The sequence below is a fragment of the Pogoniulus pusillus genome, chromosome 18 (assembly GCF_015220805.1).
Source record: "Pogoniulus pusillus isolate bPogPus1 chromosome 18, bPogPus1.pri, whole genome shotgun sequence".
Classification (NCBI taxonomy): Eukaryota; Metazoa; Chordata; class Aves; order Piciformes; family Lybiidae; genus Pogoniulus; species Pogoniulus pusillus.
In genome coordinates, this window is record NC_087281.1 from 14101631 (window position 1) to 14129218 (window position 27588).

Consider the following 27588-nt stretch of genomic DNA (forward strand, 5'->3'; position numbering starts at 1 on the left):
CCTAGCACAGTGTTTTATGAAGAACGTGTTTGCTGGCAAATGGCATAGAAGACTGGTTTGTTCGTTGAAACAGGTGATTGTAAGGGAGCAATGTGAGGATCCTTCAAGGACCCCTGACATGCTAGCTCTAGGAGAGAGAGGGAGAAGAAACAGATATGGTTGTTTTCTGCTGAATCACTGTTTTACAGTGAAGCTAACCTTGTTTAGTTTAGTGGATCCCCAAGGGAAAGGACATGCTTATAAGCAAACTTTTTCTTGCAAAGGGTAAAAGTCTGCTATCTCAAATTCAGCCCTCTCTGCATTCAGTACAATTTGTTTAAATTACAGGCCTTATTTGTTTTGTTTTCCAAAAGCCCAGTTCTGTCAAATACATTTTATTTTCAGATCTGTGGTCCTTTCAAGTGCCAAGCACAGAGCAGTTATTTCCTTTCAGATTGTAATGGGGTGGACATGTTTTGGTTTGTTGCTGCCAAGATAAAATAGTGTATTTCTTTTGTAGGTGGAACACCTGATTTGAAAACTCTGTGGTTTGCCAAAGGGCCTGATGTGGAAAAGCAACGATATGGTACATTTCTGGCATGCTTTCACCTTCAGGACAGAATGGAAGAGCTCCAAGCTCTAGGAACACCTGTTGCTGCATTCTGCTGCTTGCTGGCCTATCTTATGATGCAGGTAACTGGGGAAGTTCCTTTTTCTTCAGCCGTAAGCCCTGATAAATATGATTAACTAATAAACTTTTTTGCTGGCCTGTGCTGGGTTTTTCTCTTAATCCTTACTGTGGACATAGTTGTCAAATATGATAGTATTGCATTATGATGTTTTTAATTACTCCATTCTACATGTATCATCCTGTTCAAAAAGCACTTGAGGTGTTTTAAGTAGTTAATCGTAACTCTCACATGCCCATGACAAAGCCACGTGGGCGGGTAAGCAGAGAGAGTATAAACTGAGAGATTTTGGGACCTTTACAAATCAACGCTTCTCTTTTTCTGCTTCCTTTGTGTCATCAAAAGATGACATTCTTCTGGGTGACTATGCAGGTTGTGCAAGAGACAATATAAGTGTTTAGTCAGTTCTCACTACTGTTTCATACCACCTTATCAATCAGTTTCAAGCCAGAACTAAGGATATGGCTCTTCTCACTAAAATCTTAGTAATAAGGGATCCTTAGGCAGCAGTTCTAAGTCCAAACATTTGGCAGCCTGCTGACTACCTTAATTAAAAGGAACACAAGTTTAACACAATATTCCTTCATTATTTACATTTCTCTTACATATTTAATACATTGTTTGCACTTGCCACCTTTCAAATTCTGATCTCCCAAGCACATTTTTCTCTCTAAGGATGAGAAAACTGTGATGCCTTTAATCCGATAAGATCTGTTGCACTTTTACTCACACTAAACTGCATTTTGTCTTTTGTTTTGCATTTGCAGACTTTACTTTCCTCAATAACAGATTTATACTAGGGTGTGATATGTGAAAACAAATTTTCCTTGACTTTTCCTTTTTTGCTTAACACATATTTGTTCAAACTTAAAAGATGCATTGAGGAGATATATATGGGAATTACACAAATGGTCCACATAGTTCTTTTTTTGTTTAATTTTTGAAGAGCAGAGTGTAAATGGAAAGTTTTTTGAGGATGAAACTTGTTAAGCATAGTTTCATCCTTTGTGGTTTCAATTCAACAAAATACATATCATGTACTTAGCTTTTAAAATACTTAGTGTTTTTTCACATTGGGGTATGAAATCAATTCCATCTATTTATCTGGTTTTGCTGTTTCATTTATTGTGCTATCCTGTATACCTTTTCATAGCATGATTACTAATTATTTGAGAAGGGTTTCATTTAGTGGCATTAAGAAGAGGGGTAACCAAACAGGACACCTACAGAATCATAGAATGGTCTGGGTTGGAAGGGACCTCTTGAAGGTCGTTTTAGTCCAACCCCCTCTGCAGTAAGCAGGGGCATCCTCAAATAGATCAGATTGCCTAAAGCCCAGAACTGTGGATTTATTAAGCCTTGATCACAGCATGTTAATAAAATGAAAACAAAAAGTGCTCATTAGGGATGTGGTTTTTAAAACTTGTTATCCAGTGTTAAAAACAGATGAAAACTGTTTTGCAGCTCCTGTTTTCAACAAGAATAATAGCAGAAAGAGATCATGCAAAGGGTTTAGTTTCATGAAAGGCTTTTCATGGCAGTGCCAGTTTCTTAACACCTATTTCCTATTTCCCTTCTGTCCTCTTGGATTGCACTTCTAAAATGTACCCTGTGAATGAGACTAGGGAATTGATTTGGATTAAAGTGTTTTTCATTGGCGAGTTTTGGATAGTTCTGTGATACTGTCCATTTGTTTTTCTGGGGGTGTTTGAGAGCAAGAGTGTCAGCAGCCATGCTTTGAGCTGGCCATACTGCTTCCATTTGGTTTATTGCTGAGAAAACATTCCTTGTCTAGCTGTGGCCTAGTTCTTTGCACTTCAGTCTTGTATTTGTATTAGAGAGAGAGAGGATGGATTGTTAACCTGGAGGTGATTGAAGTAGAGCAATTATAGGTTGCCTCAATGAGGGCTAACATCATTTACTTCAACTCACATAAGGGATAAATAACTTCTTTAAAGCTTCATTACTTGTTATTTAGTCTAACCTAAAATTTAGGCTTATACAAGAGCCAGCATACTGACCAGCCAATCCTGCTTGCTCAAAACGTATGCACAAGTATTAAAGGAAACTTCAGCTGCTTGTTTTTAAAGGAAGAAAAAAAATAATAATCAGATCTTAATTATGTAAATAAAATGTCACTTTGAAGAGTAATATTTTCAAATATCCAAATTGAGAACAAAATCTGTGGAAAAAAATGTAAAATACTAGGTCTGGTTGTCAAGCTGCAGAAAGGAGTGAAATGATTTCAAACTATAGAGCCTTCGAAGACAGGGGAATTTCTCTTTCAAGTTCTTAGCAGTTCGGAAGGAATGTGACAGTGGAAATGTGATAACTTGCCAAGCTTCTTTAGAGAAGTGTTTTGATATTTTTTAAGTGTCTGCTCTGTTAGGGGCATTTTCTTGCTGTTGTACTTGCAAGTGATCTTTGTCTTGCTTTTGTTTTAGGACAACATGGCACCAGAATTGGTCACTTTTTGTGTTACTGCGGTTATAAAGTGTACAGGTTTAATAGACTTCTTGTTGCCATCTATGCAAAGGTGACACCTGACTTGAAATAAAGGGTAAAGTAGGGCCACTATCGAATCTTAACTGCAAGGTGGACTTAATGAATGCCAAGAAGCATTTTAAAAGCTTATTTTTTTTCTAATAGCCTTTACATTCTTGTGCAGGTTTTAATAGCATCGTAGAAGAGAAAGTATTTCACAGTGGGACAAGAAGCAAGGTGTGATAAAGGGAAAAAACATCTTGGTAGTAGTTGAATGCTTTTTATCTTGAGGAGGAAAGAATGAGTTTACTCTTCCTATGCAAATACATGAGTGAAGTAATTATAGGCAGCTTCTTGGTATGGGTTTTTGTTTGGTTTTGGTTTGATTTACATAATTTTTTTTTTTTTTTGCTATTTTTTCTCTCCTCCTCTTTTTCTGTCACTTTCTGATTTTTAATAGCTGTAATGGAAACTCTAAACAGATTGAAAAATCCCCAGATACCAAGTTGTTACAAAAATAGGCAGTGCAGGGGGTTAGGCAGCCTTTTAAGTGTATTTTAAGTCCATAATGCCCATTTCCACACCTTGCAAGAGAAACCTTCCCTCAAGCTCCAGGTAATTAAGAATTGTAATTCTTTATGGATGTCACTTAGAGACCTCTTCATGGCTTTACCATTTTTAACAGATATGTGGTCTTGATGCACATGTATCATCTTACAAGGGACTGTCAGAGAATCAACTCAAATGAATTAGAGGTGCTTTCTCCAGAGGTGTGCCTGTATAGAATCTCAGAATGCTTTTTGACAGCAGTGAACTTCCTCATTCTCTGGTTGTTTTTTGTTTCTTTTTTGTTTGGTTCTTTGTTTCTTTTTTTAATGGAAGCATTAGAGTGAACTGCTACATGGATTTAGAATTTTTCTTTATGTTTTCCCACTTAAACATTTTAGGGTTAGTTTTCTAACAGTTTTAATGTTAACGCTTAAATATGTAGCCTAAAAAAAAAGGAATATGTTTTGTTAAATCCTGAAATTTAGCTGAAATAGGTAATAGAAATATTTTAGATTATTTTTAAAGTTTCCAGAAGATAACCATGTAAGCAAATTTGAAAGAAATCCTAATGATCTGTGGCTCATTGAGGAGGTTTTTATTCTGGGTCTTGATTTTTTTTTTTTTTTAATCACATGTTTTTTGTTATGTTTAGTGTTACTGAGATGAAGAAATTTCCTGTTATTAAGAAACTCCAAGGCAAGAGGAGAAGGGAATACGTTTAAGGGTGGGCATTTTGTTTGGTGCATGAATATCTAGGTACACAGATATTTGGGTATGCACTTCATGAAAGATATGAAAGAAAGTGTTTTGTTCTCTAAGTGTCTTTTCCTAGGTGATACATTCATGGTGATTATAGCTTTATAAGGTCACTGATGTAACTTTGATGCAGTTGATCAAGAGGCATCCTATGTCAAGGGGCTGGAACTGGATGATCCTTGAGGTCTCTTCCAATCTAAACCTTTCCATGATTCTCTCTGATTTTCTGAAAGTTCTTCAATGCCTTTGGATAATGTGTTATATTTGCATCTGTTCTAGGTCAGTACCCTCTCTATGGAGGACTTAAATGCATTTGTGGCACTCATTCTTTGCCTGAAAGGGAAGTCTGCTGCTCAACTGGAAGCTTTGCAGGTATGAACTGGAGTAATTGAGTAACATAAAATGTTCATGGTAACTTGTGAGTTTACTTAAAAGTAATTTATATCATGCTGAAAGTAAGTCCCCTGTGGAAGTATAACTAAAATGTACATTAAGTATTACTTTCTGAGAAGAACATGTTTATACAGGAAGATTTGATTATTTTTCAAGATCAGTGGTTTCAAAATACCAAAATTGTACATGCAGTAGAGAAAAGATTTTATACATTCTTTTACTCCTAAGATTTTTTTTTCTAGTTTCCTTGTGCCCCTCTTACATACTACATTAACATTCTGATTTGTCCAAACCTCCCATAGGGCTTATACATAAGGTCAGGATTACATTTTGGACTCCAGGTTGCCTTCTTTTTACTTTATTCTAGTGTGTGGTTTTGGCAAAAAGCCCGGAAAGCCATGAGACTAGTTTTGAGGCCATTGTAGAGAAAAAAAGGCACCAGCAGTCATGCTTGCAGTTTAGTGCCTTACATTGTGCTGTCCCTGGTTTTTTGTTTTTCACAAGTGCTATTATAAATCATCTTTCACCTGTAATGCCTGTAAAATACTGCTCAAAGAGCCCATAATGACTTATAAACACAAATGCATCTTTTCTAAGATATCTTTACATACATGAATATATGAAGAATGTATACTGGAGGTGTAAAATAAAGTATTAATATGTAATATATATTAATAAAATTATAAATTAAATGCTACAATATATATTAATACATAAATACATAAAATCAAGTCTTTTCTGAATGTTGTTGCCAAGGATGAAATGAGGAAAAATTGCTTGAAAAGAAAAGGCACCTGGAATCTGGTAAAAGAATTTTGGGTCCTGTTAACTACTTTTAAAAGTGAAATGTAGGTCAGAAAACATGGACTCGAAGTTAGTAGCAGATATAGAAGTGGACATACACATCACTGCTGGAATTTATGGCCTTTACAAGCTCTTCATAGCTTTACCATAAAATATTTGGTAATTCCTGAATACTTACTTTGGAGTAATTTCATCTTTTCTGTCACTTGTGAATGGAACAGTTTAGCTGTGTATGAAATATAAGATAGTCAAGTGCTGAAGTGTATTTCTTCATTTTTTTAAGTGATTTCAGTTATTTTAAATGTATTATCCATACATAATGAGCACAGTCATTTTAGGTCTTAAATTATATGCTCCAGACAGTCTTTGCAATTTGACTGCAGATAGTCTTTGACAAAAGACATATTAAGTATTACTTAGTTTTTGGAATAATAATAATAATAATTTATACAATGATCAGCATACTAGTTAAGTGATTTGGACAGACAGAAGTAGCTTTAGCAAGTCTGATGCTTTGAGTGTTAGCCACCCCCACTCTTATGAAATCACCCTGACTAGACTCAGCCAGCTGCAAGTTAAGGAATGAAGCTATATTTACAGCTTAGCACATTTTACAAGTTTATGTATACATAAACATATACAGTTATATACAAGTTAAAAGTAATACAGAAACACAGTAGCCCTCCCAGAGCAATCAGATTGCCAGGAGGCTTCCCAACCCAAACTTCTTCTGTCCCCCCGCTTTTCCCTCCCCACAAAAATAACCAGATCAACCCATGTATATCTCACATAATAAATCTGGAGATCTGAGATGTCAAAAAGATAACAAGGAGGTTAGAGGAAAAAGAGTTAAGTTGGGTTAAAGTTAAGGCAGAGGCAACCACAGAGACCAGACTGCCACAAAGGAGCAGAACCGAGAGCTGAGCATTGTGTGAGAAGTGTCTTACCTATATTTTGACTAGTTGCATTTCTCAGCAGAAGAATGGGTGATACAGGGTACTGTTGTTTTTTTTCCCCTTTCTTCTCACAGCTAAGGATTTAATTTCTCTCAATAAAATATTCCTACTAGCTTCAAACCAGCACAGCAAGAATTGTAGTTGCATGGACCCTTTGAATGTTTTCTGCTATACAGTGTCATGGAAGCAGAATTAGCTTGATGATAGTATTATGCCAGTATTGCACAAGGCATTTTTCTCTGCATGTTTAGGTGAATGATACTTGGCCACATACATGAAAAAACTAATTCTTTAAAGTAGTGAGTAGATATCTTGATGAAAGTCCTGCAAATTTCAGAAGGAAGTTGCACAAGCCCTGTGAGGAGAGGCTGAGGGAGCTGGGGTTGTTTAGCCTAGAGAAGAGGAGGCTCAGGGGTGACCTCATTGCTGTCTACAACTACCTGAAGGGAGGCTGTAGCCAGGTGGGAGTTGAGCTCTTCTGCCAGGGAACCAGCAACAGAACAAGGGGACACAGTCTCAAGTTGTGCTGGGGGAGGTCTAAGCTGAATGTTAGGAGGAAGTTGTTGTCAGAGAGAGTGATTGGCATTGGAATGGGCTGCCCAGGGAGGTGGTGGAGTCACCAGCCCTGGAGATGTTGGAGAAAAGCCTGGCTGAGGCACTTAGTGCCATGGTCTAGTTGACTGGCTAGGGCTGGGTGCTAGGTTGGACTGGATGTTGTTGGAGGTCTGGTTGATTCTGTAATTCTAAATCTGTTCACTGTTTTAAAACTCAGTATTCTTTATTCCTGCCATGCAGACAGAAAAAAACATAAATAATCACCAGATTCTGGACATTCCAAAGTTTCAGTCTTTTGACCTATCTGGCAAGCCAAGCTACATTTGTCAACACCGTTAGATGTGATATTTTTCAGACAGACTCCAAACAGTCTTTGTGAGCTCTCTGTGTTTTTCAAAGTGTAATTGTTTTTAAAATAACCCCTTCTCCCCCAATATGCCTCCTGTGTCTGTGTGACTGTTTCCTAATAAGTACTTGCTTGAAGTTCAGTTACATTGAGGAAGATGTGAAATACAAATAAGAGTATGGTAACAATCTCCAAAATAAACCTCTTTTATATACTCATGACTTGATTCTGTGATGTGTGTTAGTATTGATTAAAATGGAATTTGAGTGCATTCCCAAATGCTTTACTGAATTGGAGCTTTATATTCCCACAAAATTTGCATCTGTCAAAAGTGGTTTTTAAACTATAGGTGAGATTGTAACTGACAGGGGATGAAGATTGGTGGGGGATTTGGGGTAGTTTACTTGACATTGCATCTCAACCAAGCCTCTCATCTGCAGTCTTCAGGTTTTCTCCATGTTCTGAGCTAATCTGAAGCAAAAGTCAGCAGTATGGGATGTGATTGAAAACTGAGATTTTCATTCCCAGTTCACTCTCAGAAATACTTCTCATTTCCTCAAGATAACTTAAATTTCTCCAGACAGAAACAGTCTTCCAGACACTACATTAATTTCAGTTAAAAACATATCTAAAAGTTCACATAATTAATCAATAGAAAGTTACATCAAATGAGCCTGCTTATATTAAATCTGTGTATGGAGACTGCATGTATTCAGACTTCCATACTCTACTATTCTCTTGATAACTCTGTTTTGATCTCCTGGGTCTGCATGCCTAGCTCAGTACTGCAGAGCCTATTTATTTTCTGTAATGACTTTGAAGGAGTGGATATGACTCTCCCACTCATTACTGCAAATACAATTACATCTCAGGACTTGAAATCAGTGACTATCTACGTTACATTTTTAAAGTTCTATCACTAAATCTGTTGCTGTTTTCATAATAAACTTTTGAAATTCAGAAGAAATTCAAGAGTTTTCTTGACAACTGTCTCTACCTTTCTTTGCTGCCTTTGGATCATAAACATATATATAAATAATCTTTCTTCAGCTAACATATTCAGCTTCCAGACAGTATTGCTGTTCTGTCTCACTGTCCTCCATTTTCTTCTTTACCAGACTGGGTATGTTTATTAGTATTGTTAGAGCCTGTTTTCCTGAAGGTTTCGTACATTTTGACATCAGCTGGAGTATCAAAATTCATGTAACTCTGAATTCTGTTATGCGTCACTGGCACTGTGATGGTTTGGGTGTTACCCACCCCTCCACACTTAAGAAATCACCCAGACTAGGCTCAGCCAAGTTGTGAAGTAGAATGAAGCTTTAGATCTTCAGCTTAGCACAATATCCAAGCAGATATTTACAATATATACAGCTACAGACAGAAATAGACAAGTTAAATAGCAATTCAGAAACACAACAGCCCCCTGAAAACCAGTCCCCAGGTGGGGCTCTCAACCACCTTTCCACCTCCTTTCCACCCCTCTACCTTATCCCACACTTTGCTTTACATTCAGGGTGAGTTTGGAGAATCAGCCAGGGGGGTTAGGAAGCAGAGGGATTAGTTAGCAAGTTAGGGAGAGAAGTGCATGCAGCCCCAGAGCCCAGGAGCAACTCCCTTATCAGTGTTTATATTCTTTTCTTATAAATCTTAGCAAGCCTGTGAGTGAAGCAGACATCACCACTATTTCCATTTCACAGCCTATAATCTAATTCTTCTAGCCAAAATATCCCACCTAGGCTGAAACTAGCACGGGCACAAATACAAACCCCAGCAGGACTAGATGAACTTTTCTTCTCTCTGGGAAAAAAAAAAAGCATTTGTTTAGTTTGGTGCAGTTTGCCTACAGAAAATCTGCAGCAGGTTTTTGAGCAAGGGCCTTAAACTAGAGGATTCATATTCCTTTTCATGGAAGGTAACAGTGTGTTTTTCTCTATGATGTCACGAGTTTGCTCTGCTTATCTGAGTTTTCTGCTTTACTGCCATGGTTCATTAGTAGGGTTTCAACAGAAAGGAAGTGTTTCAGTTATAAATTGCTTTTAGACAATAAAGACTTTTTCATTATGTTTAAGGTAAAAGACACTCTGGAATTTAAGATAATTACTGTTAATTTTTAATCCATGCTCAATAAAATTGCAGAAAGTGAAATGTTGTTATTGGTGGTAAGAGTAATAAACCTCTCCCAAAATATTAAGCAAACTGACAGCTTTGAAAAAGTTAAAGATAACTTACTACAGACAGGGAAAATAATAATTTCTGGTAGCAGCTGCTATTTTCCTGCCAAGTTTATGTTGATCAAAGTGTACATTTAGTAACATGGTAAATACTTTTCACTGCCTTGTATATTGCATTTTAGAAGGAACTATCAGTACATGAGGGCTGGAGGTGGTGTTTGCATGGTGTAGGTGGGGCTGTTGGTCATTGCCTTTCAGGGCCGACCTGTGTTCCTACAGGGCAGGTGATGTTCAGGGGCTGGAGCTAGGGAGGGAAGGGAGCATGCCATCAGGAAGCAGTGGCACCTGCCTGTCATCTGCTCAGGGCTGCTTGCACCTGCCTGCGTGCCTGTGCCGTGCCTGAGCCAGAGTGCAAGCTGCACATCTGTTTAGGCATTCTCTGGAGAAGTAGATAGCTGTGTGTAACTTAGGAGAAGAAAACATTTTTTTCTCAAACAACCTAATGAGTCATAGGTGGATGGAAAAACAAGACGAAGCAAGCCTAAAGGCATATGGCTACAGTGTAGGATGTAGTGCAAATTTGAAAGTTACTGTAATAGAAATGTCCACCTTGAAGGTATCAGAAACAGCCAGCCTAACCAAGAACTCTTTTGATTCCTTTCTCTTCAAGTGTATTCTTGATTGGCATTATCATAGTCCAGAGTTAAAAGTCAAGGCAGTGTCCAGTTCCTACCTTTTGTTTCTTCTGTGACTTTGGTAAAATGGTTTAGTTCTTTCTCATCATTTAGTTCTTTCTTGTAGTACTCAAAACTCAGTTCTTCAGCCAAAAGTGAGGCTTTAATATATTATTAATGTTAATGTGTCACAGGCATTCTCCTTTCCTTCACCTTTATTTTGGGGTTATTTCCTTTGACATTCACTGAGGTGTTATTTAAGGAGCTTTTTGTAAAGAAATGGAGCTGTGCTAAGAGTGCTACATGCACATGTAACATACATCATTGTATCTTAGAATTTCAAGATGTTGTCCTTTGTAAAGGGAAACCTACCCCAGCGTTCCAAATGAGGAAACGACACACAGGGACAATAAACACCAGGTGTGTAAGGGTGGTTGTGTGTTACCTCCAAACAAGATCAGTGATTTATGGGAAGATTTAGTTTATTGTTTAGGGATCTAATCAGTGTGTCTGGTGTTACACCAGCACTGGTAGGAAACATATACACATTAACTAGAAAGGTATGTAGTGTTCATCTAGGCTGCTGTATATTCCCCTGATGGATTCAATATGAGACGTTCAGTTTCTTACCATATCAAAAACTATGTATTTGTTTTAGCAAGAGCAGTTAATGCATACCTAACTATCATTTCCTATCTAGCAGTAGTTTCCTAGTTACTTTCTGCATATAGGATACAGAAATATGCATTGGCAGAAAATATTCCTATGCTAGGACTGAAATTCCATTAAGTTCCTAGTAGAGTCAATGAGAGCTTTACTGTTGAATTTAGTAAGAGCAGAGCTATGCCAAAAAACAGTCCCTCAGTCTGTTCAGTGCTTTTTTCTTTCTTGCCAGATTGCACAATTGTGTGCTGTATTTGTACAGTGAGGCTTCAATGCAACAGAGGCATGCTTCAATCTAGCAACAAGAGCAAGTAGTATTTTTCAGTCATAGGCTGAAAGTGTAGTTGTAGTGGTTCTGCTGGAGGTTTATTTTGGCACAACACCTTCTGACAGATCAATAAGGTACTTTTTGCTTTAAAATGGCTGAGGCTTAGAATGCCTGTGAATGCTTATTTCATCAGCAAAGCACCTGCAGAGTGCAATGCTGGCTGAAGTGCTGAGATCCCAAACTTTAGCATATTATATAGAACATATCTTTTCTTTTAAACAGCATTCTTCTTCCTGGTAAATACACATTTAAAAATGGCCAAGTTAGTCTCACGTAAGACACCTCCCAACTTATATTCTATTTATTATGATGCAGTGCTGACACAAGAAGATGTAGAATATTACATGTAAGTAGTGTTACTTCCTTTAAAATCTTCACTTGCCAGGTCTTGGATAGCTCAGAAGACTGTCTTTAAGCAACAGCTGTATGCACCCAACAAGGATTCTCTAATTTCACTGTATATATTCATCTAAACTACATGATAGGATTGATGTTTTTTTGCTAAAAGGTAGCAACTTTCAAGCTGTTTATGGTAGTTTTCCATGTCAGACAAAATAGATGTTCTGGAAGTGGATACTCTGTTGCAGCTTAATTGCAAATCAGTTCCTGGTACCTTGAACATACCTGATCACAGGTTATAGGTTAGGAGTTCCTTTCATAGATCATCTGAGATACTGCTGTGTTAAAACATGCATTGTCTTGGATTTCAGGAAATAGAAGCAGATAAATTCCTTTTTTCATCAACCTGTGGACTATACACCTGGAGAATTTCTTAGTGGTAATTGTTTACCTTGAACCATATCACTTCAAAAAGTGAACTGTACTATCAGCAGTCTTACTGTGCAGCTGCTTTGCAATGTAAAGATACCCTAGGATTAAAGAAGAACACTACAATCTATATTGCACTGGCAAACAGTATTTGTTCACCTGGAATTCTCAATACTAACCACCTTGTTTCTATGACTGTTTTGTTTGGAGAACTTATATACTAGACATCATATTATTAACAGTCGTCAGCATGTTTCTGGAAACTGCAGAGCATCAGACATGCTAAATTTTGCCTAATTCTGAAGTTCACTGCTGCTTCTGGTGGTTTCAGTGGGAAATAAATGATGCCCCTAAGAGGTATTTATTAAAGCAGGTTAAGAGAGGGGATGGTCTTATGTTAGGACAATTCACAGAAACATCTGGGTTGGAAAAGACCCTCAGAATCACTAAGTCCAACCTATAACCCTACTCTACAAGATTCACCTTAAACCATATCCCTAAGCACCACATCCAAACCACCCTTAAACACCTCCAGGGATGGCAACTCCACCACCTCCCTGGGCAGCCCATTCCATTGCCAGTCACTCTCTCTGTCATGAACTTTCTCCTAACATCCAGCCTAGACCTCCCCTGACACAACTTGAGACTGTGTCCCCTTGTTCTGTTGCTGATTGCCTGGCAGAAGAGACCAACCCTCACCTGGCTATAGCCTCCCTTCAGGTAGTTGTAGAAGCAATGAGGTCAGCCCTGAGCCTCCTCCAGGCTGCACACCCCCAGCTCCCTCAGTCTTTCCTCACAGGGCTGTGTTCCAGGCCCCTCACCAGCTTTGTAGCCCCTTTCTCTGCATGTTCCAGTATCTCAGCATCTCTTTTGAATTGAGGAGCCCAGAACTGGACACAGGACTCAAGGTGTGGCCTGAGCAGTGCTGAGTACAGGGGAAGAATAACCTCCCTTGTGCTACTGGCCACACTGTTCCCGATCCAGGCCAGGATGCCATTGGCTCTCTTGGCCAGCTGGGCACAATGCTGGCTCAATTTAGATCAGTCTAACAATTGTGGCTAAAATAAGGAAAGTAATGTTATTTTAAATACTTTTTTCCTTAATGGTAGTGTTCTGTGCATTACACAATGCAATTAGGCAGAGGAGGCTAGATATTTTAACTGGTGACATTCATCAACACAGCTATGTCATTTATGCTGAGTTTTGTTGTAGATATGATCAAAAGCTCTGATACATTACATTTTTGTTTTAAGTAAGTAATGAAAACTAGTCTTTTTGGAACTGAAGGAGATTTTTATCTGGTTGCATACTGGTTAGCAGTAGTACTTTTGTGTTGCTATTTTGTAGGGTGCTTAAAGATAAGAGCTAATTTAAAGCCTTTTAGGCTGACTTCAGTGGAGTTTTTTGCTTAATGTAAATAACAGTCTCATTTCACAGAGAAGTATCATTTTACATCAAACTCCTGATAAAACTCAGTAAATAAACTTTTCTCAGCATATAAACACTAAACAATTGGATTGTTTACTGCTAAATATTTACTGTGAGTTCTTAAGAAGTGCTTTAAACCAGGTTTTTCTAGTTTCTATTGCAGCACATGCCCTAATAGGGTCTCTTTTCAACCCTTATTTTCCTTTGCACAAACACTGTTTAAGCAGGAAGAGCTTAATTTAAGGCATAATCTTTTATCAGAATAAACCTTAGACATGTTTTCAAAATACTGGTGCTTCTCTCTCCCATCAAGTTGACAGGTCAAGAAAGCAGGTCATGTACTGCGCTCCCAGCAGCCTCTTGCTTAAATCTGACCTGATGCCAAGTAAACATACTGTTTCACCAGCCTGTCTCTGTAGGATAGCACTCCTTAAAGTTACTTCCACTGTAACAGTTTAGGTTGGATTTGCTCAAGAAGAGGGCATATAGTTCCAGTACACAGGAGTTTTAGCATCTTTTGTCAGTGCACCCTAGGAAGACTAATGGCTGAAGGCAGGATGATGTGGAATTCAAGAAGCAACTCTGTGTCTTGGTTGAAATAAAATGTTTTGTTTTGTTTTTTTTCAGAAAATTCAATTTCAGTGAAGTTGTCATCAGCTGACATTTCTTCTCTGTAGTTTTGGAACATAACATGCCTTACCTTCCCAGGCAAAGCTAAGCCTTATTGTTCTGATGACAATTCCTGTGACAGAATCTAACTGCTGCCTTTAGCATTTGAGCATAAATTGCCTGTGGTTAAATACTCACTATTTAAGTTGTAGGTGGGCTTGAGGGAGATGTGGTTAAATATTTGATTATTCAAATTAAAGGTGGGCTTGAGGGACTGACTGAGTTCAGATCTATCTGAAAAGAACCGGTTACGCTAGGGCAGTACTCAGATTTTTATCAGCAGGTTCTGATCCAAACAGATCAGTCATTTCCCCAGGACTAGCAGAGAGTAATGAACAACCTGAGGAGGACAGTGTGAGTGCTCTGAAACCACTGATGAAAGCAGTCCAGAAGGTGATCTTGACAGAGAGAGGGTGATTTGCCATTGGAATGGGCTGCCCAGGGAGGTGGTGGAGTCACCATCCCTGGAAGTGCTCAAGAAAAGCCTGGCTGAGGCACTTAGTGCTGTGGTCTAGTTGATTGGACAGGGCTGGGTGCTAGGTTGGACTGGATGATCTTGGAGGTCTCTTCCAACCTAGTTGATTCTATGATTCTGTGATACTTTAAAGCTGCTGCAACAACAGCCAATAATTGAACTGTTTGAGAAGTGGTTTGCTAGAAGTGTCATCATCATTGTTTGTTGCCTGGATGAAATGTATTTGATTTTTAGTTCTTCAGCTGATTAATTTTAACTAGAAATTACCAAACAGTAACCTGCCCTTGAGTATCATGATTTTCTTTTTATAACAGGAACGTATGTGGTCTCTTGAGAATGGTTGGTATAGGGAAGAGGGGAGGAGAGAGGGAATACCTTATGTAATTTTAAAGTTACCTATTTCTAATAAAAAATGTTAGCCACAGTCAGATCTTCTGTATTCAACTCAGCCATCGGAAGAAGGCAACAGATTAGGAAAGAAATAAATGTATTAACAACAACTTAAGTGATAATTATTAATGCAATTGTTTTTAAAACAAAAAAAGTCTCCAGAACATTGTTTAAAATCTTACTAGAGGAACCATTTCTTAAATGAAATGCAGTAATTAGTGCTTTGAGATACAGATGACATATAAGGCCAGGCTGGATCAGGCTGTGGCCAGCCTGATGTAGGGTAGGCTGTCTTTGCCCATGGCTGGGGGCTTGGAACTAGATGATCCTTCTGGTCCCTTCCAACCCTGACTGATTCTATTCTAAGTAAATAACTGTAAAATTATGATCATCTTTCCCCTTGATTTCTAGAATTTAAGATAGTGAGATGAGCTTGCCATTTAGTATGGTTCTGATCTTCGTTTGTGTCTCTAAACATCTGGCATACTGAAATACTTGCTCTTACATTTCAGGTACCATAGAACCTATTCATCTTTTTAATATGATTGGCACCCTCTAAATTCCATAAAGTGGTGATGGAGTCATGGGGTATTTTAGTACAATCCTGCAAAAAAAGTTGTGCAGCTTTCAAAGTGCATGGGATAAAGTTTACACCTCTATCAAAAAGATCTGTTTTGAATCCACAAAGATTCAGAGGACTATTAGTATTGACTTGTTTTATATTGTAAGTATTTACTTGAAATTTACTTAAAAGATTGTTTGAGATAGAAATTTACATTCCATATGCAACATCCATGTATTTTTCTTCCTGTAAGTGAAAATTCTTCAGCAGGATATACAGTGTCTGGGTCTAGATTTGCAAAATGCTACAAGCAAGCACTTTCCTCCTTGTAAAGCCTCTTTCTGTGGTCATTGAGGATGCACAGAAGCACAGAGATCAGTGTGAACTTGTGGTCTGCAGGCTAAAGCCCTGTGTTTATAGAGCAGAAAAGGGCATGAGATAAGTCAACGATGATGACTCTTCTAGCAAGAACATTTCCCAAACTGCAAGAAAAAAACATATGTTAGTGATGTGAGTGCTGTAGCCTTTCTCTGATTTTTTGCAAGTAGGCTTACCCAGTTCAGCTCAGGCATTCTCAGCACAATATTAGTAACCTCTGCTGCAACGATACTAGAGGGCTGTGAACTTTAAGCTCTCTTCTCAGTTGATGCTGGAAAGGAGGAAAGGTAACCTGTTTTTCCAAATGCTGAGAATGTGGGGAGCTGCTGTTGGTAGGAGCAGCAGCAGGGGCACAGTGCAGGCAGCTGGTGCAGGAGGAGCAGTTCTCACGCACTCCCTGTCTCTCTCACACAAATGTCATCAGTCGGTGGTAGGAGTAGCAGCAGTGGGATCACAGGGGTGTATCTCCTATGATTCACTGGGGTCCTGAGTTTATAAAAATAGTTAAAAGGCCACAATTTCTAATAAGAAATAATCTCTAGGGTGCAATGCCCTGGAAGACAAGCCTTCCTTTCTTTTGGAATTTTCCACTTCTCATTGTGACATCTTTGCATTGAGACACCAAGCAGTTGTGAGCATTCCCATGGCAAAGCAAGTCTGTGGTTTGCCATGTGCACAGGCTCATTGTTATACACTCACTCTGCTTTCATTTTCTTTGTTTTTCATTGCTAAACATGGGAAATGGAAACTACCCTGCACTGAATGTATTTCCTGCAATCACTGCTGATAGTTCTTGCCATGATCTTACCAATATAGATTTCCATTAAAAAAGGCTTACCTGATATCCACACACACGACTCCATCCTGATACTTAAGTGCTTAAGGGAAGTTTTGGAGGTCTCTTCCAAGCTGGTTCATCCTATGATTCTATGAATATGAGAAATTGCTTGCTGCAGATAACAGCACTTATTCTTCTCATCCCTTTAAGTACTCGTTTTCATTATTCTTCATGACAGTTTATTTTCCACAATTAATTTTTTTACATTATCAGTATTTACTGATAACTCAGTGACAGAAGATGCTGACTGAGTTTGTATGACAGGGAATTTCAGTCTGATTTGAAACCATTACCTGATATGTAATAAAGAGATTATTGGTGGTATAAATCATGTTGGTATAAATTTTTGGCCAAGTTCTTTCTGTTCTGGGCTATTTTGGATTCTGTTCCATTCCTGATACACTGTTAAGAGATACAGTACTGTAAAGGTACAAGAGCTGCCACAGATTGCATTATTGATGGCCACACTTATGGCCCTCCTGGTCCTGACAGACTGCTTCAGTACAGATAGTGGAAAATACATTCCCCACCAAGAAGCTTTGTAGTGTTTACACAGTAGTTAAAATTACATTTCCCTCCCCCCGCATATTGGAGTCAAAGCTTTTGCAGCTTGCTCTGTTCTGCCACAGTAGGCTGTTCAGTTCACCCATCAAATTTATTTTGGCCATGAGTTTTAATTGTCTTAATGAGTTTCTTCTTTTTGATATTCTGGATATTGTCATGCCATTCCAGTATTTCTTCTGGAGACATTCACACTGAAGCGAAATGAATTGACTTTCAGACTCCAGTTAGAGGAAATTTCAGAGTGTTTAAAATAAAAACCTGGGTACAATAAACATTGTCCTGTCATATCTGATAATTTAAATTATCACTAAGTACTGTAACATTTCCCAGTTGATCAAACCATGGAAGGTCAATGGATCACTCCGCACATCACTTTATACTCCCAGTTCATATTTTGCATTCCACTAAGAGAATTCTTTGTGGGAAACTGCTAATGCTTGAGAAATGCTATGGAGAATACCCATTTCTTTTGTGTTCCTGGTTTTGTTTTGAATCTATCTTTCTTAAAAACTTGAGTGAGATGCAGTATTTGTTAAAACAAATTTCTTTCACTTCACTGAATAAAGGTACAGAATCCTATGATGAATTCTACTGTGCAATAGAGGACCATCATTAACTGTTTATCAGCTCCCTCAGCACCTCTGGATGCATGCCATCAGGACAAGTGCCAATCTAGTTGATTGGGCAGGGCTGGGTGCTAGGTTGGACTGGATGGTCTCGGAGGTCTCTTCCGACCTGATTGATTCTGTGATTCTATGATTCTGTGATTTGCTCTGCTGTTCTTATGAGGGCTGGCTTTGGTTTGTGTTCACAGCTTGCACAAGTGGACTCCAGAGCTGTACATCTTGGCGCTGTCTTTGTTCGTGGTCTTACAACTCTGCTTATGGTGAACAGTGCCTGTGGCTTTCCGTTCAGAATGAATGATTTGATGCCTTGGGAAGCATTTGATGGAAAGCTTTTTCAAGTGAAGTATCAGCAGGCACACCAAGGTTGCTCTGTGGAAGAGCTTTTGGAAAGCAATGTGAGTAATTGTATGCTCAGTTCTGTGGTCTTTGAAAAAGCTATACCTGCCCATGTTTGTTCATTTAATATTCATGTTCATACTGTGCCCTTGCGGCTAAGAAGGCCAAGGGGATCCTGGGGTGCATTAAGAGGAGTGTGTCCAGCAGGTCAAGGGAGGTTCTCCTCTCCTTCTCCCCTGCCCTAGTGAGGCCTCACCTGGAATATTATGTTCAGTTTGGGGCTCCCCAGTTCAAGAGGGACAGAGATGTACTTGAAAGAATCCAGTGGAGGGCTATAATTAAGGGACTGAAGCACTCCCTTTTGAGGAGAGGCTGAGGGACCTGTGGCTTTTTGGTCTAGTGAAGAGAAGACTAAGAGTGGATCTAATTAGTGTTTATAAATATCTGAGGGCTGGGTGTCAAACTCTACTCACTTGCACCCTGTGATAGGACAACAGGCAATGGATGAAAGCTACAGCACAGGATGTTCCACCTCAACATGAGAAAGAGCTTCTTTACTGTAAGGGTCACAGAGCACTGGAACAGGCTGTCCAGACAGGTTGTGGAGTCTCCTTCTCTGTTGACTTTCAAGACCCATCTGCATGCATTCCTGTGTGACCTAAGCTAGATTCTATGGTCCTGCTCTGGCAGTGGTGTTGGATCTTCATATGTGTTCAAGTCTGGCTAAGACAAAAGTCTTTTAATTGTGGTATATGTGATTGATCAGAACAGTCATTGATTTTTAACCCCGTTGTCTCCAGGAGTCTTTGTATGCACCCTTCCAGAATCTGAAGACTATCATTTGCAATGCTTGCATGGCTAAGAAAAGAACAATACAGAGCAGACCAAGAGGGAGTGGATTTACCACAGGTGGGCATTGTGTTCATTTTCTCGATAGAGTCTGTATATTGATGAGCTCAATTATCCTTCAGCAACAGCACCAGCTGGTTATAGAGGCTGCCTGTCAAGCTAAGTAAATTGTAAGATTCTTTTGCAAGAAACCAAGGAGAAATCTAAGAAAAATATATGTGGGTTTTAGGAATTCATGTGAATTTGATTACCCAAGTCTGGATAATACCTCCTTCAAGATATATATGCGCAGTAAACATAACATCATTCGCTGACAGAAACATTGCTGCTGTTTTACTCAGTCACTACATTTGTTCTTTTAGAAGGAATTAGATGACTCAGAAGAGCTATTTTAATATTGATAGCTGGAAGGTCTGAGTGAGGCACTGAAGAGAATGCTCCTTACTGGACTGACTGATACAGTTCATAGAAGGTGCCTTTTGGGCAGCCTGCAGTGTCAGGTGTCTTGCCTAAGTCCTTGTGCTTTATTCCTCCAACTTTATGGCTTGGTTTACTAAAGACACTATTTTTCCTACTTCAGCTGCCTGATGTTCAGGGTAAATGACATCTAAAAGGTTTTCAGCATCATTCACAGATCAGCCTGAATGGTGCAGCTTCAGAGACTTCAAATTAATTCACATTGCATTGCAGTGTTTATACTGGAATTAAGGTTTTTACCTGCTTAATATCTGACCAGTTGTTAATGTGAGGAAAAAAATTACTGCTTCAGAATTTCTTGAGACAATGACAACAGACAGATTGATTTTCTGCTAGTTCAATACTTTGCATTATGTAATAACAATACTTCTGATGTGGTACTGAGGGTATGTGTTGGTGAAAGTGATGGTTTGGGTGTTACCCACCCCCTTCCACACTCTTATGAAATCACCCAGACTAGACTTAGCCAAGCTGAAAATGAAGACGAAACTTTCTATTTACAGCTTAGCACAATATACAAGCAGGTATTTACAATAGATGCAGCTGGATACAGAAATATACAGGTTAAAAAGTAATACAGAAACACAACAGCCCCCTGAAAACCAGTCCCCAGGAGGGGCTCCCAACCACACTTCTACCTCCTTTCCACCCCTCTACCTTATCCCAGACTTTGCCTTACGTTCAAGGTGTGTTTGGAGAATTGGCCAGGCAGGTTAGGAAGCAGAAGGATAGTCACACAGACAGCAGGTTAGGGAGAAAAGTGCAGGCAGCCAGACACACACAGCAACTGCATTATCTGTTTGTGTTCTTTTTTGTATACATCTCAGCAAGCCTATGAGTGAAGCAGACATCACCACTGTTTCCTTTTCACAGCCTATGATCTAATGCTTCTCACCAAAATATTCCAGCTAGCTTCAAACTAGCACAGTGAATTACGATACCAGATCTTGTTAGCATCTGCTATTGCTTGAGAACTGTACTTGACCATTTTAATTATGATTTGTGATTCTACTTAGAACAGGATTTCTGCTCTGTTTTAATGACTGCAGCCTCCAAATCTGTGTCATGTCTGGTTTCTAAATACACTTGTTAGCAGCTTGTAATCATGATGTGCACAGATGGAAATGAGGACAAGAATCATGCTTATTAGACTTAGTTTAGTTTGGAAGAAATCATAATCCTGCCTAATTATTTTGACATAAAACTAGGAAATGTTGTTTCCCAAAAAAAGAACGTGCTGTCTCTCCTTTTTCTTCATTTCGTTTTATATACAGTCAGAGCTGCTTAGTAAATACTTCTTTTTTTTCAGGAACACAACAAAGACAATTTAATCCCAAGTTCCAGCAAGCACACAGAAGTTCTTTCATTCCTCCGTATCATAATCAGACGAGAGAGTTCCTATCAGGAAATCCTCAACCACAAGGTAAAAAATGTGTGCACTGTGTATTTAAGATCATCTCTGTCAACAGTGTCACAGCCAACACAGTACTGTGTATAGACACAGACAGCAGGTTAGGGAGAAAAGTGCAGGCAGCCAAAGACGCACAGCAACTGCATTATCTGTTTGTGTTCTTGTTTGTATACATCTCAGCAAGCCTGTGAGTGAAGCAGACATCACCACTGTTTCCTTTTCCTGCAGTTACCTTGTGGCCACAGCAGTCAGTAGCAAAACTAGTTATTGGTTATAGCTGGGTACTACCATGAGGAAATCTTAACTCTGCAAGGTGAGGTGGAGTGCCAGCATTAGAATCTGGAGTCATCTTTTAGTCAGCGTTCTTGGGAAAAAAAACCTTTCTCTGTGCTATTTAAACTTGCTTATTTCTTGCTCTCAGCTGAACTGTGTTTAAAATGGCATCCTGGCCTGGATCAGGAACAGTGTGGCCAGTAGGACAAGGGAGGTTATTCTGCCCCTGTACACAACACTGGTCAGGCCATACCTTGAGGCTTGTGTCCAGTTCTGGGCTCCTCAATTCAAGAGAGATGTTGAGATACTGAAATGTGTCCAGAGAAGGGTGACAAAGCTGGTGAGGGGCCTGGAACACAGCCCTGTGAGGAGAGGCTGAGGGAGCTGGAAAAAAGGAGGCTGAGGGCTGACCTCATTGCTGTCTACAACTACCTGAAGGGAGGCTGTAGCCAGGTGGGGGTTGGTCTCTGCTGCCAGGCAACCAGCAATAGAACAAGGGGACACAGTCTCAAGTTGTGCTGGGGGAGGTCTAGGCTGGATGTTAGGAGGAAGTTGTTGGCAGAGAAAGTGATTGGCATTGGAATGGGCTGCCCAGGGAGGTGGTGGAGTTGTTGGAGGTGTTCAAGGAAGGACTGGCTGAGGCACTAGTGCCATGGTCTAGTTGATCGGACAGGGCTGTGTGCTAGGGTGGACTGGATGATCTTGGAGATCTTTTTCAACCTGGTTGATTCTGTGATTCTATGAAAATTGGAATAGTTCTAAAACAAACTGGCACAGCCACACATAACTGTCTGGAGTCTTCAGCTGTGGGTCTTAGTTCATACTAAAACAAAATACTTAAACTGAAAACATTTTTAAGTAGTTTTCTGGATCAGGGTCTCAGCTTCTAGGTCATCGCTGAAGTAATAGAAATGCAAGCTCTATCTTGCATGTCCTTACAAAAGAGCCTTGCTGAGGTTTAGAGCTCATTTTAAATTGATCTGCCAAGAAGAGCCATTTTTACAGTGTTTTTTCCCTATTTTTACTAATAAAGGTATTTATTTTGCTTCATTATGTAGCTGTTGTCTCTGCTATATGTGTGTATCACCAAAGAGAGAGAGAACAAAAAAACTACCTCAGTGATTTTGTGTGCCATCATGGCCTACATGAGAAAACTTCAGAGTCACATTACTGATACCTATTTATCCATTCTGACTTTTGTATACCTTCTTTTGTACAATGTTATGGTTCCTGCTGTTGCATATTTTACATAAATCATTGGATAAAATGCATTTAAAAATAATGGAACAGTAACCACTGGATCCATATCTTTTGTCTGGAGTGTACCTAATGATTAGTCAGCCTTTGCTGTTTCTTATCAGTGAATGTTTAAGAATTCCATGACAGTGTCTCACCATGCAGGAAAGTGTCTCTACCCAAAAGCATCAACTTAACAAGCACTACAGTTTCTCTGAGAGGATGGTTTGAATCCTTTCAGGCAGAGAAAAGGGTTTAAGTTAGGCAAAAAGAATTTAACTTAGTGGTGAATACTAACCACTGAGCTGTTCTAATTCTCATCCTCCAACTGTATTTTGAGCTGTGGGGTTTTTAGGGGGTTGGGCTTGTTTTTTGTTGTTGAGGTGTTTTTTTGTTTGTTTATTTATTTATTTATTATTTTTTGTTCTTGTGATGGTTTGGATGTTATCCACCCCCCCACACTTAGGAAAATCACCCAGACTAGGCTCAGTCGATCTGGAAATTGGAGTGAAGCTTTATATTTACAGCTTAGCACGATCATGTTGCATACTCTGTGTTCAGGCATGTCTCAAATTAACAGAATTTTGATAGAACTGTGATGTAGGTGGGACTTAATAGAACTTCAATAGCCAAAACATTCTTAATTTACAGTTTGAATACTACTTTGCTTATAGGAATCTGTAACTAAAGCATTATTGGACACAGGCACACTTAAACTAATATTGAGGTGTTTGTTAATGTGGCTTATGTCTGGCTCTAAATGGTGTATTTTCCTTCCCTGGATTCACAGAGTCTGTTCTGCCAACTCCAGTGTATGATTGACTATCCTAACCCATTAACTGGGCTAGATTTTAAAAGTTACAGTGTCCCAAGAGCTTTTAAGAAGAGCAATGCCGCAGTGACCTTTATTCTCCAGTGTCTCAAAATACTAGCCATTAATTCCATATTAACTGGAGAGAATCATAGAATCAGTCAGGGTTGGAAGGGACCACAAGGATCAGCCAATTCCAACCTCACTGCCATGGGCAGGGACACCCTACCCTAGAGCAGGCTTCCCACAGCCTCATCCAGCCTGGCCTTAAACAGCTCCAGGGATGGGGCCTCAACCGACTCCCAGGGCAACCCATTCCAGCCTCTCACCACTCTCATGCTGAAGAAGTTCCTCCTCACATCCACTCTGAAACTACTCATCTCCAGCTTCAGTCCATTTCCCCTAGTCACTACCTGGTATCCTAAAAGGTGCATGTGTTCTTTTTTTGGACGATGTATAACTGCAGTATTTTTCTTGCAGGCTGTCTGAATAAGTTCTTGTGTTCTTGATTTAATGTTAATTACAAATGTTAAATTCCTCTCCTGCTTCCTCCAGGTAGAGAATATGGATTGAGACATCCAGACTGGAGGAGAAGATTCCACCTTCCCCCTCACTAAAGAATTCATGTGCCCAGCTAGCAAGCTGAGATGATAATTGCCATTGAAATATTTTTTGTCTATGAGAGACTCTTTTTATGAACTTGTACAGATGAACTGATTATGTGATTGTGGAGAAGATCACTCCAAGCTGTGATACTCAGTGTGTTAATCACTTGTCATGTTAGGTTTAGGTTTGCTATGAGTCCAGAGTCACTGAAGTGCAAGTTAAAGACACCAGCAGAAAAACAGTAGCATACCACTATGGCTATGTTTTGACAAGGGAAAGACTGAAGTGTTTTGAGACTAAAAGTGTTTTCCATATTTTTATTGCAGTTGTGTATATTGCAAAAGTTAGCTCCCCATGAATAATATGACATACCCATGCTGAATTGTGCTTTGTGTCTTAACTGTGGGTTATCTCTTTTGTCTTAAGGATTATCCCTTTGCTACTGAAGTTTGAACCAAGAAATCATTGATATAAACATCATCTGCCACTGAAACAAAACGACCTTCCTGTAAAATGCAGCAATTCACAGCAGCCAAAAAATGCTGTTAGAATTGTTTCAGTTGGAAAAGACCTTGTAAGATCATCCAGCCCAACCATCAACCCAACACCACCATGCCCATTAAACCACATTTTGAAGTTCCATGTCCACACATTTCTTGAATACCTCCAGGGATTACTTTTGGCACTTCTAGTTAAGCAACTTCTGTCTCTTAAGTGATTGTGTGGAGTGAACCACATCACTGCTGAGGAGAGAAAGAATCTGCCATGCTTTGCTACTGTATGTTGAGGTACTGCAACATGTCCAGAGAAGGACGACAATGCTGGTGAGAGGCCTGGGACACAGCCCTGTGAGGAGAGGCTGAGGCAGCTGGGGGTGTTTAGCCTGCAGAAGAAGAGGCTCAGGGCAGACCTCATTGCTATCTACAACTACCTGAAGGGAGGTTGTAGCCAGGTGGGGGTTGGTCTCTTCTGCCAGGCAACCAGCAACAGAACACGGGGACTCAGTATCAAGTTGTGCTGTGAGAGGTCTAGGCTGGATGTTAGGAGGAAGTTGTTCCCAGAGTGATTGGCATTGGAATGGGCTGCCCAGGGAGGTGGTGGAGTCGTTGTCTCTGGACGTGTTCAAGCAAAGCCTGGCTGAGGCACTTAGTGCCATGGTCTGGTTGGTTGGCCAGGACTGAGTGCTAGGTTGGACTGGATGATCTTGGAGGTCTCTTCCAACCTGGTTGATTCTATGTTTCTATAATAAATAATACTTAAGAGAACTAAGTATTTTTTTCCTCTCCAGATTTCTAATTTAAACACTTGTCTTCAGCATTATTTCTTTAAAATGTATGTATTCCACTTTGCAATTAAAATTTCATTGACTTATGCCTTTAATTATAAAATTAATTAATTTTAAACAGATCCAGTGTAAATAATGTTAAAGAAATGAGAAATAACAGAGCCTGTGCAATTTCTAACAGCACCATAGAATGATGTGTTGGTGAACTGGTACCATGAAAAACTCCTCTTTAACAACTTTCATATGTCTGCTGTTTGCATACTCATTCAGCTACAAATAAGCAGTGATCCTTTTCTTAATTACTGACTAGGCAGTTCTATAGAAATCTAATTATAAATCATGAAGTATAAAAATTGTAACAGAGGGAAAAAGTGTCAGCAACACTTAATGCCACAAGGAAAGTGAGTGACACACTTAGAACCGTGTTTATCAGTTTACTCATCTGTGTCACCTAATAGAAAATTGTTTCCATCTATGCAACCTTCAACAATTTCATGCTTTTCTTAGCAGACTTTGAATGGGGCTCTCTCAAGTGGATGGTAATGGGACTGAGGAGTTTTCATCTGTCTATGTGCTGTGGAATCACAGTATCTGTAGCTTTGTACTTAAGCGTTTTCAGTGTGTGATGTTATATAATGACCACTCTTCTTCTCATAAAGGAAGTATATGGTGAAAGAGAAGTGAAAGCCTGATATCCTGTTCCTGCTCTCAGAAAAGACAAGCAGAAAATAAAAGAGGATAGCCAAAGACAGGCAAAATATTTAGAGCAGATTTTGAAAGTTGGTGCAGTTTGCAGATTTTTGTATGTGCTTGTCTGGTTATTGGTGTATTGAGGTTGATTGATCTTCTGAACACTGAAGTCACTGATGTCACACGTGGACAAAACTTTGTATTTACACACAGAAGCGTGGTCTTCATGCTGGAAAAGCCACTCTTCTGGATTCTATTTAGGGTTTCCACCTCTCCTATGAGGACAGAGTGAAAGAGTTGGGGCTCTGCAGTCTGGAAAAGAGGAGGCTCCAAGGTGACCTTTCTGTGGCCTTCCAGGATCTGAAGGGGGCCTACAGAAAAGTTGGGAGGGACTTTTCAGGCTCTCAGGGAGTGTGACAGGACTAGGGGCAATGGAGCAAAGCTGGAGATGGGGAGATTCAGACTGGACGTGAGGAGGAAGTTCTTCAGCATGAGAGTGGTGAGAGCCTGGACTGGGTTGCCCAGGGAGGTGGTTGAGGCCCCCTCCCTGGAGGTGTTTAAGGCCAGGCTGGATGAGGCTATGTCCAGCCTGCTCTAGGTAGGGTGTCCCTGCCCATGGCAGGGGGGTTGTAACTCGATGCTCCTTGTGGTCCCTTCCAACCCTGACTGATTCAATGTCTCATCATTCCAGGTTTTACTGATAGAGAAAGTGTATATCTGTCTTGGGTTTCTGCCCAATTATAATACTGCCAGGAGGATTTATTTTTATAAGCATTTGAAAATTAAGTTTATATCTGGAAACTGTCTCATGACTCATACTAACAGAGAATAGAAGATGCTATAAATCTTAATGCTTGCATTGAGACTTGCAGGACTTAAGGTTCAAAACACAAGCACTGATCTGGATAATTAATATGCCCAGAATGCATTGTTATGGTACTTTCATCACCTACATAATGCAGATCACAAAATGCTACCCTCCCAGAGGCCATAACTTCTAAAATACTTAGTGTTAATGGATGCTCATGTGTTTTATTTGGCTTGTCAAAAGTGTTTGTCTTTTACATCACCCAGGTGACCTTGTTCATTTCAGGAAGAGGATGAAAATGGATAAGAGAACAAGATACATTTCTATGAAATTCTGTGTGCTGAAGATCACCAAAAAAGCAGGTAAAAAAATGATAGTGGGAAAGCTCTAATCAGGAATATATCACACCTAATAGTCAGTTCCATTTTATGTTGTATACTTTTACACCACCTCCCTGGGCAGCCTGTGCCAGTGCCTGACCACCTGCTCAGGAAAGAACTTCCTCCCAGCATCCAACCTAAACCTCCCCTGATGCAACTTGAGGCCATTTCCTCTTGTCCTGTCATTAGTAATTCAGGAGAGGAGACCATCTCCAGCCTCACTACAACCTCCTTTTAGGTACTTGTAGAGGGCAATAAGGTCCCCTCTCAACCACCTCCAGACTAAACAACCCCAGTTCCCTCAGCTGCTCCTCACAGGTCATGTTTGCCAGACCTCTCGCCAGCCTCGTCGCCCTTCTCTGCACCCTCTCCAGCACC

At 39.7% G+C, this 27588-nt stretch overlaps 1 protein-coding gene across 3 annotated transcripts in view; it reads left to right on the top strand.

The window, feature by feature from the left end:
- The window catches only part of FAM120B (family with sequence similarity 120 member B), a 40282-nt gene extending 13061 nt beyond the window's left edge, over positions 1 to 27221 (top strand). Inside the window, exons 5-10 of one of the 3 annotated variants that reach the window (XM_064158475.1) lie at positions 500 to 672; positions 4737 to 4829; positions 18237 to 18443; positions 19185 to 19293; positions 21020 to 21133; positions 27097 to 27221. In XM_064158475.1, the coding sequence (XP_064014545.1) occupies positions 500 to 672; positions 4737 to 4829; positions 18237 to 18443; positions 19185 to 19293; positions 21020 to 21133; positions 27097 to 27221 (821 nt within the window). Of the gene's footprint in view, positions 1 to 499; positions 673 to 4736; positions 4830 to 7405; positions 7738 to 18236; positions 18444 to 19184; positions 19294 to 21019; positions 21134 to 23996; positions 26013 to 27096 lie in introns of those variants that run through there. The other 2 variants (XM_064158476.1, XM_064158477.1) reach the window with 2 other exon arrangements.
- Positions 27222 to 27588: the final 367 nt, after the last annotated feature.